Source organism: Lepidochelys kempii, chromosome 24, assembly GCF_965140265.1.
Source record: "Lepidochelys kempii isolate rLepKem1 chromosome 24, rLepKem1.hap2, whole genome shotgun sequence".
NCBI lineage: Eukaryota > Metazoa > Chordata > Testudines > Cheloniidae > Lepidochelys > Lepidochelys kempii.
Genome location: NC_133279.1, coordinates 14,882,528 through 14,896,842, shown reverse-complemented (window position 1 = coordinate 14,896,842; position 14,315 = coordinate 14,882,528). Strand labels below are relative to the sequence as shown.

The window sequence follows — 14,315 nt, the reverse complement described above, 5'->3', positions numbered from 1 at the left end:
GGTCCCGCTTTGAGCAGGGGGTTGGACTAGATACCTCCTGAGGTCCCTTCCAACCCTGAGATTCTATGATTCTGGGAGGGGAGGGGGGTCTAGTGGTCAGAGCTGGGGGAGGTAGATGGGAGCCAGGACTCCTGGGTTCTAGCCGAGTTCTGGGAGGGGAGTAGGGTCTAGTGGTCAGAGCTGGGGGAGGCAAATGGGAGCCAGGACTCCTGGACTTTATCGCCGGTTTGGCCACTACCCTCTGCCCCCTTGCCATAGGTGAACAAGCTGCACGTGGGCCCTGGCCAGCCTCACCACGAAGCTTTCTCTGAGCCCAGCTGGGGACACCACCCCCCCGCACTTCAACCAGCTGGGGTATTCCTAGGCACCCCCAGCCAGGAAGGGGCACAGGGCCTGCAGAAACTCTGATGGCAACCAGGGGCAGGCCACCAGGGGCCCAGAGGGGGTGGCCACACGCGGCGTCCCTGAAATGCAGCTGGCTGGAGGATCAGGAACTGTCTCGGCTTCCTGAGCTCGCTGAGGATCAGGCCCAGCAGTACGCGAATGGGACCCCGTGACACCCCTCCTCCCCCAGGACCAGGGCCCCTGGCCCAACTCTGCCGCCAGGCTCAGGCTCTTGGCAGACGCAGGCAGCGTTGCTCACACCTGGGCCAGCTCCCCCCTCTCCCAGCACTGGGCTCAGGCTCTCGGCAGACGCCGGCAGCTCCCGGCAGATTCAGTTTTCAGCTTTTCTCCCCACTTGCGGGGGCTCGAAGCAGAATTTTTTTTTAACTGAAGGCTGAGATTCTGGAGCTGCCCCCAAGGCCAGGAGACCAGGGTGATGGGCCCCGGGGCCCAGATCTTCCTGCAGGGAATAAGCCCTGCTAAAGAATTGCAGTTTAGGGTTGTGGTGACACTGGGGGACCCGCAGCCTCTGGAAAAACCCAGGCCTGAGATCTCCTGCCCCCCCTCTCCCCCCGCCGGCTCTGCCAGTGCCTCCCAATCCCCACCCACAGCCCCTAGATAACCCAGCCCTGGGCTCCCCTCAATCCTGACCTGCAAGCCCCTGCTACACCAGCCCTGCCCCTCCCCACCCAGCCCTGGGCTCCCCTCAATCCCCACCCGCAGCCCCCAGCTGTCCCAGCCCCACAGCCCTCCCCACACCTATGGCTGCGTGACCAGGAGCCTCCTCTACATTTGGGGAGGTAACTCCAGGCCCCGTGCGCTGCATGGGGGCTGTGGGGGAAGGGAAGGGGGTCCAGAGTCTCACAACCCCCCCCCCCTCCCCGCCGCCCCACTCGTCCTATCAGCCCAGGGGAGAGGGGGTCTCCAGCAACTCTCATTGCTGCATGGGGACCAGACCCAGGGACCCCCTGCTGCAGGAGGGAGCTGGGCACTGGGGGCCCGGCTTTCTGGGGAGCCCCTGGGGGTAGAGCAGAGGGACACATGTGCTGGCAGCCCTGTGGCAAGGCCAATGCATCCCCTTCCCCATGGGCCCAGCGTGGCCGGTGGCCCCCCACAGCAGCCAGGTGGCCCGGCCCTGCCCATGTCCCATGTCCCCCTCTCCCGCCCAAGAACAAACAAGGCTGGGGGGAGGGGAACACGGCTGCAGTAAAATAAATTGCACTTTAATAAGAAAGTCTGTGCAAAGGGGGGCAGCCACCTCTGTGGGCAGGACAGCAAACCCTGCCCCCCAAGAGACAAACCCCGCCCCCCCAAGAGACATCTGTATAAAAAACCAGCCCTGGCGAATGGCTCTGGGGGGAGTCAGGCCCTGACTCCCTCCCCCCTCGCCCAACAGCAGGGGCATCAGGGGCCCCATCCCCTGACAGGGCCCCCACCAGCTTGGGGGCCCCCAATCAGGGCCCCGCTCTACCCCACATCCCCTGCCTCAGCTCATGAGCCCAATCCCTCCCCCTCCCCCCAGCAGCTCCAGCCCAAGGCCCCACCCCCTCCAGCTGGGCATCTTTGGTTGCTCAGTCCAGGGTGGATCGGGGGGAATGGGGGCCAGCCACGCCCCCCAAGTCCCGGCCCCCCTGCGGGCGGAGAGGTCACGTGGGGCGGCGCAGGCCCTTCTCGGTGCCGATGGCAGCGGTGATGTTGGTGTAGAGGGGCAGGCGCTCCTTGGCCAGCAGCTGGTACTCCAGGGTGTTCATGCCGTCCTGGCGCCAGGTCCGTCGCGTCTTGGCCAGCAGGTTAAACCTGGGGGGGGGGGGGGGGGCGGGGGTTAGCTGGACAAGGACCCCCCCCCCCATCCTGCCCACTGCTGGGATGCTGCCCAATTCCCCACCGGATCTCCTCCCCCGGCGCGACCGCCCCCCCGCCACCCGCCAAGCCCCGCCCCATTCCCCTCCCCCCGCGGCCAGGACCCCCCCCACCACCCATCAAGCCCCGCCCCATTCCCCTCCCCCACCACCCATCAAGCCCCGCCCCATTCCCCTCCCCCCGCGGCCAGGACCCCCCCCCCCGTCAAGCCCCGCTCCATTCCCCTCCCCCGCCGCCAGGATCCCCCCCACCACCCATCAAGCCCCGCCCCATTCCCCTCCCCCGCTGCTCCCCTCCCCCGCTGCCAGGATCCCCCTGAACTCCTCACACCACTCCCCTCTCCCACTGAGGGGATCCCTCCCCCCCCACCGTTCCCCTCCCCCCATCACCTCCTGGGGTTCTGCTCGTTGCCCTTGTCATGGCCGTGTTTGATCATGCGGTAGCGGCCATGCCGGATGGAGGGCCGGGAGATCAGCATCCCGCTCAGCGCCACCCTGGGGGGAGGGGAGGCAGGGTTAAAAAACACAGGCCCATCTAGCCTGGCATCCTGTCATCCGCCCCGCCCATCACACCCGCAGGCCCATCCAGCCTCGTGGCAGAGGGGCTGGGAGCCAGGACTCCTGGGTTCTCTCCCCGGCTGTGCTGCTCACGTGCCTTGGTTTCCCCACCTGTAGAAGAGACTGCGTGGCCCCCTCCCATAACCCTGGGCTAGCCCAGCAGGTGTCACATGAGAATCCTCACCCCACCCCACCGCACGCACCCTGGGTGGGAAAACCCAAAGGGGTGACTGGCTGTGAGGCTGCCCATGGCCCCGCCCCCTCACCCACGGCCCCGCCCCCTACCTCACAGCGATGTCATCATCTTCGCCCCCCCAGCCCCAGTAGTTGTTGGGGAAACCGTTCATCTTCATGTACTGCTCCGGGGTCAAAGCCGACACCCCCCCAAAGTAGGTCTTGTAGGGCAACCTACCGGGAAGAGAGGGCAGCGTCAGCAGGGGCAGTGATGGGGCGGGGAGGGGAATCCAGGCGGTCAATCACACTTGCCAGAGATGCAGCCCACCTGGGGCACGGGGGCTGGTTATAAAGGGACCCCGACGCAGACATGTGGCCCCTCTGGGGCGGGACACCAGGGGCTGGTTATCCAGGTACCCCTCGCTCAGCATGGAGACAGTGGCCACCTCTGGAGTGGAGCACGAGCTCTGGTTATACGGGAACCCCGTGCCTGGCAAGATGCGGCCCCTCTGGGGTGGGGCTCGGGGGCTGGTTATCTAGGGCACCCCTCGCCCGGCCTGAAGACATGGCGGGCTGGTTATCTGGGCACCCCTCACCCACCATGGAGATGCAGCCACCTCTGGGGCAGGGCGTGCTTATTCAGGGACCCCTCGCCCAGCATGGAGAGGCAGCCACCTCTGGGGTGGGGTGCAGGGGCTGGTTATCCAGGGGATCCCTCGCCCGGCGTGAAGACGTGGCGGGCTGGTTATCTGGGCACCCTTCACCCAGCATGGAGGAGGGCGCGGGGACCCACTTGTATCCGAACTTGTCCATGGCGACGGAGGCGTGCTTGGGGAAGCGGTCACAGGTGTACAGGTTGCGGTCGTCCTCGGGGATGAGGTCAACGTCATGGAAGAACATGCAGTCCCAGTCCTCATCTTTCATCGCCTCCTTGAACCCCACATTCAGCAGCTTGGCCCGGTTAAAGGTGTAGTTCCCTGCCTGGTGGGTGGGACGACAATGGAGGGTTACCGCCAACCCCCCCTGCTCTAACCACTAGCCCGCACCCTCCTCCGAGAGCCAGGATAGAACCCAGAAGTCCTGGCTGCCAACCCCCCTGCTCTAACCTGTATAACCCACTAATCCCCCCCCCCCCCCGCCCCAAGCCAGGATAAAACTCTGGAGACCGGGCTGCCGACCCCCCTGCTCTAACCTGTATACCCCACTACCCCGCCCCCAAGCCAGGATAGAACCCTGGAGACCTGGCTCCCAGCCCCCCTGCTCTAAGCTGTATACCCCACTACTCCCCCCACCCCCCAGCCAGGATAGAACCCAGAAATCCTGGCTCCCAGCCCCCCTGCTCTAACCTCTCCCTGCCCCAAGCCAAGATAAAACCCTGGAGACCTGGCTGCCAACCCCCCTGCTCTAAGCTGTATACCCCACTACCCTCCCCAAGCTGGGATAGAACCCAGGAGTCCTGGCTCCCAGCCTCCCTGCTCTAACCACTAGACCCCCCTCCTCTCCCAGGGCCGGGATAGAACCCAGAAGTCCTGGCTCCCAGCCGCCCCGCTCTAACCCCAAAGAGCCGACCCCCCCGGATCCCAGCGTCCGGGGCACCTGGTGGATGATGTAGATGCCGTAGGCGAGCTGCTGGCGCTGGAGAAAGGGGTGCAGGAAGTAGAGAAGATAGCGCAGGTGCTGTTCCCGGTTGCGGTGGGGGATGATGACGGCCGTGCGGTGCAGGGGGTCGCAGTCGGGGGGCTGGTACCTGCCCCCGGCCCTCACATAGGGGTTCTTGCGGACAATCTCCTCCAGGGTCAGCCCTGGGGGGAAGGTCACCCGGATCGGGCCCCCTGCAGGGCAGAACAAACGCCTGAGCCCCAGGAAACTTGGGGTTCACAGCTCTGGGGGGGCCGCCCCCATACCCACAGAGAGGCTTCAAATCCGTGTGAGCCCCCAAATCTCTGCCCCACTCCCACAGCCAGGGACAAAACTCAGGAGTCCTTGGCTCCCAGATCTCACCACTAGACCCCACTCCCCCGACAGAGCCAGCGAGAGAACCCAGGAGTCCTGCCTCCAACCCCCCCGCTCTACCCACTAAACCCCACTCCCCTCCCAGATGGGATAGAACCCAGCTGTCCTGACCCCAGCACCCCCCCCCCGAAGCCAGGGCTAGGACCCAGGGCTCCGGGCGCCCCTTACCTAGGAACGGGGAGGTCTCAGGGCAGTAGGGCAGTTCCTCGGGATGCAGCGGGGGCCGGGCGATGAGGCTGAGGTTGGCGTAGACATCGCCGGGCAGCGAGGTGTTGTGGGCGGCGCCCCGCGGCCCCCCAGGCCCGGCTGGGGCCCCCCCTTTGTAGAAGATGCCCAGGAAGTAGGCGACCCGCCGGCGGTAGCCCTCATGGTAGAGCAGAGCCATCACCACGAGCTGCACCCCCAGCAGGAGCAGCAGGTACCGGCCGCGGGACTGCAGCATGGCGCGGGGCCGGGATCATCTAGCCATGGCCGGCGGGTGGGCAGGGCCCGGGCGGGGACGGCTGTGGCTCGCCCTCCTGGGGACAGACCTGGGGGGGGGAGGTACATGAGCCCCTGTGCCACCTGTAAACCAACCCCACTGCTCCCCAAGAGTTGGGGAGAGAACCCAGGAGTCCTGGCTCCCAGCCCCCCCCTGCTCTAGCCCCCTAGACCCTCTTCCCTCTCAGAGCAGGGGAGAGAACCCAGGAGTCCTGGCTCCCAGCCCCCCCTGCTCTAGCCCCCTAGACCCTCTTCCCTCTCAGAGCAGGGGAGAGAACCCAGGAGTCCTGGCTCCCAGCCCCCCTGCTCTAGCCCCCTAGACCCTCTTCCCTCCCAGAGCAGGGGAGAGAACCCAGGAGTCCTGGCTCCCAGCCCCCCTGCTCTAGCCCCCTAGACCCTCTTCCCTCCCAGAGCAGGGGAGAGAACCCAGGAGTCCTGGCTCCCAGCCCCCCTGCTCTAGCCCCCTAGACCCTCTTCCCTCCCAGAGCAGGGGAGAGAACACAAGAGGACTGACTCCCAGGCCCCCCTGCTCTAGCCCCTGAGCCTCCACTCACCTCCCAGTGCCTGGCAAAGAACCCAGGCGTCCTGGACTCTCTCTCACAACCTCACCTGCCTGAGGTGTGAGCCAGCCGCTGCAGGAGGCTTGGCAGGAATTGGGAAATCAGGGAAGACAAAAGCCAGCCAGCCCCTGGCACAACAAGTGTCTCCAGGAACAGATCTGGCCCCCGCCCCCCGCCCCCTCCTCACAGGTTCCCTGCCACTCCCGGCCAGACAGCTGGGAGCCAGCCGGGACTCCTGGGTTCTATCCCAGCTCTGGGAGTGGAGTGGAGTGGGGTGGGGGGGGGGGGGGCTGGAAGGCAGGACTCCTGGGTTCTATCCCCTGCTCTGGGACGGGGATGCGCTGGTTAGCACTGAGGCTGGCCCGGTTGGGTCCTGGCCGTGGGGTGCTCGGGGACTCAGCTGTACCTAGCTCAGCCTCCAGGCCCTGACGGAGCTGGGCGGCAGCCGCTTTCATGTGTCAGGGGCTGCATGTTTCACATACTTCGCAGGAACCCTTTGTCCCTGGGCCTCCTGCTGTTAGGGGGAGGGGATCATTCCAGCCACAGGGCCAACAACACCAAGGGAACCCAGGCGTCCTGGCTCCCAGCCCCGCCCTCCCCGGCTCTACCCACTTGACCTCACTCCCCTCACCCAGGGATAGAACCCAGGTGTCTTGGCTCCCAGCCCCCACCCACCATGGTGTCCCCTGCCCCCGCTCCCTAGGTCTGGGAACTGGTTTCTCCGGCTTGACCAGCCTTCTGAAATTCCAGGGCCTGGCTGCTCTGATCCGGATTCCGGACTGATGCTGGTGCCCAAACTCTGCCCACGCCAGGGCAGGAGGGGTCCAGGGACTCCCCAACCCCACCTCCATGGGGCTGGAACAGAGCCAGTACCCCATACAGGGCAAAGGCCCCGTGTCCCAACCCCCAAGTTTGCTCCAGAGCCTGGGGTCCCCCAGCCCGAGGGAGAGAAATCCAGGGTACCTACCTCGAGATGGGCAGTGCCCCCAGCCAGCTCCGCCGGGACGGCTCTCACTCCCTGCAGCTGGCTTGGGGCTCCAGGCTCCCTGGTGCGCCTAGGGGGAGGAAGAGGAGGAGAGCGTGAGAGGAAGCAGGAAGGATAAAACAGGGAAGGTGGGCAGGGGAGTGGACTAGGGACTGAGACAAAAGATCCACCCCCTTTTTCCATCCCACCGCTTTACCTAGCACTGAAAGGCAGCCACCTCTGGGGGAGAGTGCAGCACCTGGCCACTGCCCCAGCACCGCTGCGCCAGGTTGTTAAGGAGAAAAACGTCCAAGGGGAAATGGGGCAGGGGTTGGGGAAACTGGGCTTCCTAAGGGAAAAGAAAATGAGCCCCCACAGCTGCCCCATTCCCTGCAGCACGGCACCCCCTACTTGAACCCCCAGCTCCATGTCATGACCTGGACCCCAGCCCTGCATACCGTGAGATGCCAGGGCACCCGGGCTCTCACACCAAGGTGGGCATGGGACATGCCAGGCCCCAGAGACCCGGCCTGGACCCCAGGGGGCAGGCACAGAGCCTGGTGGACTCAGCACCCCCCCTCTTCCCCTCCCCAGTTGCTGGGCAAGCCAGAGTGCTGTTGCTTAGACAACCAGGGGTTGCCAGGCAGTCACTCCTCATCCGTCTTAAAGGGCCCCGAGGCTTGGAAAGCAGCAAACCCATCACAGGGTGCCCGCCAGACGCCCCTTCCTCACAGAGTGAGGCATGTGCACAGACCCCACCCCCCCAGCAGCCATCAGCCAGCTGCTAGAGGAAGAAAGCAAGATCTGGCACCTTTCAGTTCCTGTCTGGGTTACCTAGGTCACAGGGGGACGGCTCGCCCAGTGTTGAGATGCAGCCACTTCTGGGGTGGGGCAGCTGGGGAACCCAGTGACCTGCAATCTCGGACAGGAAGCGGAGAGCCCTTTACCCCGCAGAGCTGCGGGTGGATTTACGTCACCAGGGCAGGACCAGCAAGTTTTCGTGTCCTGGTGCAGCCCGGCCTCTCTTTGTTCTACGCTGCGGTTTTGGGACAGTGACGTGCCCAGAGGAGAAACACAGGGAAGGATCGAAGTCCAAGGTTGCTCAAACTCCGTCTGTGTACGGAACCAGCTGTGCCCGGCTCCTCAGCCACATACCAACGAAGCCGCAAGGTGAAACAAGCCAACGTCTCTCCCCTCCGACACATCAACCCCCCTTCCCGAGCCGGCTCCACCCCAGGAAGGACTGCAAGTCTGCAGGGAAGGAATGGGCATGCGAGACAGGATAGAACCCAGGAGTCTAGTTCCCAGCCGCCGCGATCTAACTACTAGACCCCACTCCTCTTGCAAAGCCGGGAAAAGAACCCAGGAGTCCAGGCTCCCAGCCCCACCACTTCTAACTCGCTAGCCCATATTTTGCCCCATGGGTGACCTCTTTGAGCACCCCCAGGTAGCTCAGCTGACTCCCCCGTGCACCAGCACTAATGTGGCATTTACACAAGCGCTGGCCGTGCGCAGACCTGACATCAGGGGGATGAGCCAACAACAACATGGCCCTTGGCACCATTCCGCACAGCGAGGCCAGCCAGGACCCCGGCCAGGCCAGCCCCTGGACCCCAATCTGGCCCCAGCCAGGGGACTGGCTGGCTCAGGGGGGTGGAATGGGGCCCTTTCCCCTCTAGTGTGCGCCGGCCCCGATCCATCCCCAGGGCAGGGATGGGTTCTGCTCCACCGACTCTGCTCCAGCCAGCCGCCAGCAGGCTCTGTAGCCAGACAATGGCACATTAACAGCCAGCGGGACCTGGGCAGCTGGGCGCCGCATGGGGATTGCACCCAGGAGGGCACAGAGCCAGCTGGAAGATGGGCATCGAGCTAGGCGCAAGCCAACAGCGTGACACAGGCCCTTTCGGAAACAGAACCAGGTCCACGCCCAGACACAGCACCCGCCCGGCGAATGGGTGCCCACGGGGTGCATGGGGGGGAGTCCCGGGATCCTCAGCTGGAGATGGGAGGTCACGACAGTGCTGAGCTAGCCCTGGGGAGGGAGAACCAGTGCTCGGAGGGTGAGACAGACCAGTGTGTGGGGGGCAGTGCTGGCATGGGGCGGAATGTGGGGGAGGGAGGGAAGCTGGGTGAGCAAGGCCAAGCCACTCCCCCGCTCCTTGCCTCAGTTTCCCCAGCCATCAGGCAGGGATAACTCTTCTTCCCCTCTTGCATAAAGCGCTGAGCTCTCTGGCAGCTTTATTAAGGGAAGTGGTGCGGCAACACCGGGGGTCCCGCCAGCTCCCGACTCGGCCCCATGGTGCCTCCCATTTCCTCTCCACACCCTGACCATCGCTGCTCCGTCCTCGCTGTGACGGCTCGCTACCGGGCCTCTTCTCCTGCCCCGCGATCATCTCGGGGTCTCTCCTCCACCCCTGTCAACGAGCGCCCCCCCAGCACCAGGCGCAGCGCTGGCCTCACCCCGCCGTGCACAGAGGGAGACGTCGCCCCGAAAGCGCTGGCAAAAAGCAGAGGCCAGTGGAAGCTCCGCTGCAAAAATCTCGGCCCAGCAGGCTGAAGAACCGACCCAACAAGCTGAAGAACCAGCCCACTGCACGCTGAGACAGTTCAAGCTTCATCCGTCCCCGTTCTAAACCACCAGACCCACTCCCCTCCCAGCGAGAGGGACAGAACCCAGGCGTCCTGACTCCCCTCCGCCCCCGCCCTAGCCATTAGATCCCATTCCCCCTCCCAGAGCTGGGGACAGAACCCAGGAGTCCTGAGGAGCTCCTGAGACCTGCGTGGCCTGGCAGTCACCGGGAGGGAGATGCCAGAACTGCGTGCTGCTGGCATCCAGCAGCGTCTGTGGATGAAACTGGGTCGGGAAGGAATAAAACCCCCTGTGCACATGGCGCTGGGCCATTTGGAGTCACTTCGTTTCTGGCCTCAGGGATTTCCAGTGGCAGTGAGTTCCACAGGCTGCTAAAGAACAAGGGGCTTGGCAGCTTCTAGTGGAACAGCCAGCACTGCCTCCTGCTAGGTGGGTGGGACTGGGACCTAGATGGACCCAGCTCTGGAAGGAGAGTGGGATCTAGTGGGTTAAAGCAGGAGAACTGGGAACCAGGACTTCTGGGTTCCATCCTAGCTCTGAGAGGGGAGTGGGGGTCAAGTGGGTCAGAAGCAGGGGTGCCAGGACTGCAAATCTAGTAGCTCAGCACCCCAAGGGCTGGGCGAGCATCTCCCCTGCCACCCGGAGACCCCCAGTGCCACCCACCAGACACCGCCATGCTTCCTGGACCTGCGCTCTCTGCCCAGCCCGAGAGGACAGGGGCAGCAGGCTGGAGGGGCCCCGGAGCGGGTGAGAAACCGCCTAGACGTGCGGTCTGACCCAGGGGGGCAGGGAGGGGGCAAGAGACCAGCCAGAGGGGCCCAAAGGGCTGATCCGGCCCCTCCAACAGGCACGGGGGCAGGGCTGGCACGTGGAGCCCCATGGGGCAGAGCCGAACGCTACGCTCATGGGGTTCGAGGAGCACCCTAGCTCATCACCCTTCCCCTGGTGGGGGTAAGCGTGCCCCCCCCCATACTCCCATAGGGGAGGGGACGATCCATGTGGGGGATGGGCTGGGAAGAGCAGGGGGCGGGAGATACCCCGAGGCTGAACAGGCGAGGGGCACTCCCCATAGTAGCCAGGAGGGGTGGGGGGTACCCAGAGGGTACACAGGGGAGACGGTGCGCATTCCCATGGGGGGGGCAGGTCATACTCTGGGGGTGCACAGAGGAGGGGGAGTAGGGAGAGCAGGTGCTGCCCATGGGGGACAGGCGGGGGGGGAACAGGGGTGGGAGGTACCCTGGGCATGCACAGGGGAGGGGGCTCCCCATGGGGGGCAGGCCGTAGGGAGCAGGGGTACCCCGGGGTGCACAGGGGAGGGATCAGCAGGGGGAGGAGATGGGCGGTGCGGGGATGCTCTGGGATGCACAGGGGAGGATGCAGTGATGGGCGCTCCCCATAGGGGGCAGGAGGGGGAGTACCCCAGGGGTGCCCAGGGAAGGGAGCAGCAGGGGGAGAAGATGAGGGGGCGGGGCAGGCTGGGGGGAGCAGGGGCGGGGTACCCCAGGGTGCACAGGGGAGGGGGGCTCCCCATGGGGGGAGGGGCGGGCTAGGGGGAGCAGGGGTGGGGGGTACCTGGGGATGCACAGGAGAAGGGGGTTCCCCATGGGGCACGGGGCGGGGTGGGAGGAGCAGGGATGGAGGGTGCCCCAGGGGTGCACAGGGGAGGGGGGAGTAGGGGGAGGAGACAGGGGGAGGGGGCTCCCCGTGGGATGGGCTGGGTGGAGCAGGGGCGGGCTGCACCCCAGGGTGCACAGGGGAGGGGGCTCCCCATGGGGCACGGGGCGGGCTGGGGGGAGCGGGGGGTACCCCAGGGTGCACAGGGGAGGGGGGCTCCCCATGGGAGGCAGGGAGAGCTGGGGGGAGCAGTGACAGAGTGTACCCCAGGGTGCACAGGGGAGGGGGGAGCAGGGGGAGGAGAGGGGGGGAAGGGGCTCTCCTTGGGGGTACCCTGGGGTGCACAGGGGAGGAGGCAGAGGAGATGGGGGAGGGGGCTCCCTGTGGGGGGCAGGGCGGGCTGGGGGAGGAGGGCAGGGGGGTATCCCAGGGTGCACAGGGGAGGGGGGCTCCCGGTGGGGAGCGGGGCAGGCGGGGGGAGCAGGGGCGGAGGGTACCCCGGGGTGCACAGCAGAGGAGGCGTCCCCGTGGGGCACAGGGCGGGGGGTACCCCAGGGTGCACAGGGGAGGGGGGTACCCATGAGGCACGGGGCCGGGGGAGCAGGGGCGGTGGGTACCCTGGGGTGCACAGGGGAGGGGGGATCAGGGGGTAGAGATGGGGGGTCCCCGTGGGGCAGGGCGGGCTGGGGGGAGCAGGGGCGGAGGGTACCCCGGGTGCACAGGGGAAGGGGGGTCCCCGTGGGGGGCGGGGCTGGGGGAAGCAGTGGTGGGGGGCACCCCAGGGTGCACAGCAGAGGGGGGTCCCCGTGGGGGGGCAGGGGAAGGGGGGTCCCCGTGGGGGGAAGGGGGAGCAGGGGGAGGGGGTCCCCGTGGGGCGCGGGGCGGGGCGGGGCCCGGCTCTCACCCCCTCTCTGTCTCCAGACGGCCGGGCCGGGCACTCGCCCGCTGCGCGCTCCCGCTCCTCCCTGCCCCGACGGGGGCTGGACTCCCCGCGTCACCGGGGAATCTGGGCTCCCATTGGCCGGGAGAGGGGGCGGGGCTTGGCCGTCGCGTCAGACATGGGCCGGGCTCGGATGGACCAACTGGGCGCGGGGAGAGACCATCCACAGGGGGAGACACCAACCTGGGCGAGGCGGGAGAGACCAACCTGGGGAAAGGGGCCATCTGAAGCGGGGAAGACCATCCAAAGCGGGGGAGGGGGCGAGACCAACTATCTACGCGGGGGCGGGCAGCTGGGAGGGGAGGGTGTCTGGATTTTTACCCCTTGCTCAGGCCCATAGCTCTAGCTTGCCCCTTTTTCTCTCCTCGCCCATCACCCGACCCCGGGGGAACTGTGCGAAACGTGGGGGAAACTGAGGCACGCAGTGGCCTGGCAAAGAATGCTGCAGCAAATCCCCACTTTGTTGGAGCAAAGCGCGTTCGCCAGACCCATGGACTGGGGGGCTTCACCCTGGGAACTAGCGCTGCTGAGAAAGATTGGGGGGGGGGCTGTGGGGGGTTCAGCAGCTGCAACACGATGCTCCCGGGGTGACGCTGAGGCTCTCCTGGGCTGCACAAACTGGGGACACATGAGTGGGAGCAGAGAGGTTATTTTCCCTCTGGATCTGGCCCTGGGGTGACTGGGCTGGCAAACCGGGCCCAGACCTGGTGTCCCCGATTGCTGATGAGTTGGGGAGGGGGTCAGAGAAGAAACCAGGGGGAATGATTTCAGGGATGGAAACCCTATCTTCGGGCTAGAGACACCAGCAGCTCCATCTATTGAGCCAAACAAAGGGAAAGTTACGGGGGGGACCTGATCCCGTCCGTGAACACCTACATGGAGGACGAATATTTAATACCGGGCTCTTTGAGCCACCAGGGGCACCTGCAACACCCGCCAACCGCTGGGATTTGAAGCTAGATGAATCCAGGGTAATAAGAGGGGAATTTTAGCAGTGTGGGTTTAAAATCCCCTCGGGGTGTTGCTCAAAGAGATCTGCTTGATGGAGGATTTGGGGGGCAGTTCCTTGGTCCGGGAGTCCAACTAGATGGTCCCATCCGGCTGTGGTAGCCAGGTATCTCTCTCCTGGCCCCTGATGGCAGTTGCCTCCAAAATGGCATCTGGACTTGATCTCACCCCATGGCTGCTGTGGAGAGCAGCTACATCCCCCTCCCCCCCAGCCAGAGCTGACCAGGGAGCCCCCCATCCTGATTCCCATCACGCAGGCCCCCAGCTTGAGGCCATGAGGGGTGGAAATGAGAGGCCAGCCGGCCCTGGGCCAGGGAGATGGAGGAACAACAGGAAACAGCTGCGGAGCAGCTGGGCCCCAGCTCCACAGGTCGGGGTGGGGGGGGGGAGGGAGCGGGAGTCACGAGGCAGCAGGACATGATGCCAGCTGGCCAGGATAGGGACACTCCCTCCTACACTAAGTGCTAATAACCCCAGTGTCCTGGTGGGGTGCTGTGTGGCAGAGAGCAGGGTGGGGGCTCAGAGGGGGCACTGTGCTGCGGGAAGCAGGGTGGGGGCTCAGTAGGGGGCACCATGCTGCAGGGAGCGGGTTGGGGACTCAGCAGGGAGCCCCGGGCTGCAGGGAGTTTCACATATTCTTCACTTCCCGTACTTAATTACTGTGCAGCGTTGCCATGCAGCTGTTCCCCAGCTGCCCCACCCCAGAGGTGGCTGCATCTCAGCGCTGGGCAAGCCCTCCTCATGCGGCATTATGTGTGGCTGTTCCCTTGCTACCCCACCCAGAGCTGGCTGCACCTCAGTGCTGAGTGAGCCATCCCCCATGTGGTTGTTTCCCAGCTGCCCCGCACCAGAGCTGGCTGCATTTCCCTCACGTCTGTCCAGGCTAGGGATAGATCAGGGTCTGTTCTGATCTGGGCGACGTCTCCATGTCCCTGTCCCTGAAATATCCTGTCCCAATTGAGGCCATGTGTCTGAATGCTGCCGGGCGTGTGGCTCTGTCCCCTCCCTGGATAGGTGAAACCCTGCCCTGCAACTCTCCACATCCCAGCTCCGCCCTGCATGGCCCATGCTCCTACCCAGAGACAGCTCCGGAGGGCGCAGAAAACTCTCTTCTCCCCCCTCCCACACACAGCTCCGTCCCACATGTGCTTCTTATAAATAGTTGGCGAGA

At 65.5% G+C, this 14,315-nt stretch overlaps 1 protein-coding gene across 5 annotated transcripts; it reads right to left on the bottom strand.

Moving 5' to 3' along the window:
* Window positions 1-1,586: 1,586 nt before the first annotated feature.
* LOC140902601 (beta-1,4-galactosyltransferase 3-like) lies at window positions 1,587-12,184 on the bottom strand. Of its 5 annotated transcripts, none has more exons than XM_073322849.1 (9): window positions 12,101-12,178; window positions 8,148-8,243; window positions 6,996-7,083; window positions 5,157-5,518; window positions 4,572-4,807; window positions 3,769-3,956; window positions 3,087-3,209; window positions 2,634-2,738; window positions 1,587-2,181 (listed from the first exon to the last, which is right to left on the bottom strand). In XM_073322849.1, exons 4-9 carry the CDS (start codon window positions 5,428-5,430, stop codon window positions 2,031-2,033), a joined length of 1,077 nt encoding a protein of 358 aa, XP_073178950.1. In that variant the 5' UTR covers window positions 5,431-5,518; window positions 6,996-7,083; window positions 8,148-8,243; window positions 12,101-12,178; the 3' UTR covers window positions 1,587-2,030. The 5 variants fall into 5 exon arrangements, with proteins under 5 accessions (XP_073178950.1, XP_073178951.1, XP_073178948.1 ...); XM_073322850.1 differs by lacking the exon at window positions 12,101-12,178 and adding an exon at window positions 9,453-9,659; XM_073322847.1 differs by lacking the exon at window positions 8,148-8,243 and having other exon boundaries at window positions 12,101-12,184.
* Window positions 12,185-14,315: the final 2,131 nt, after the last annotated feature.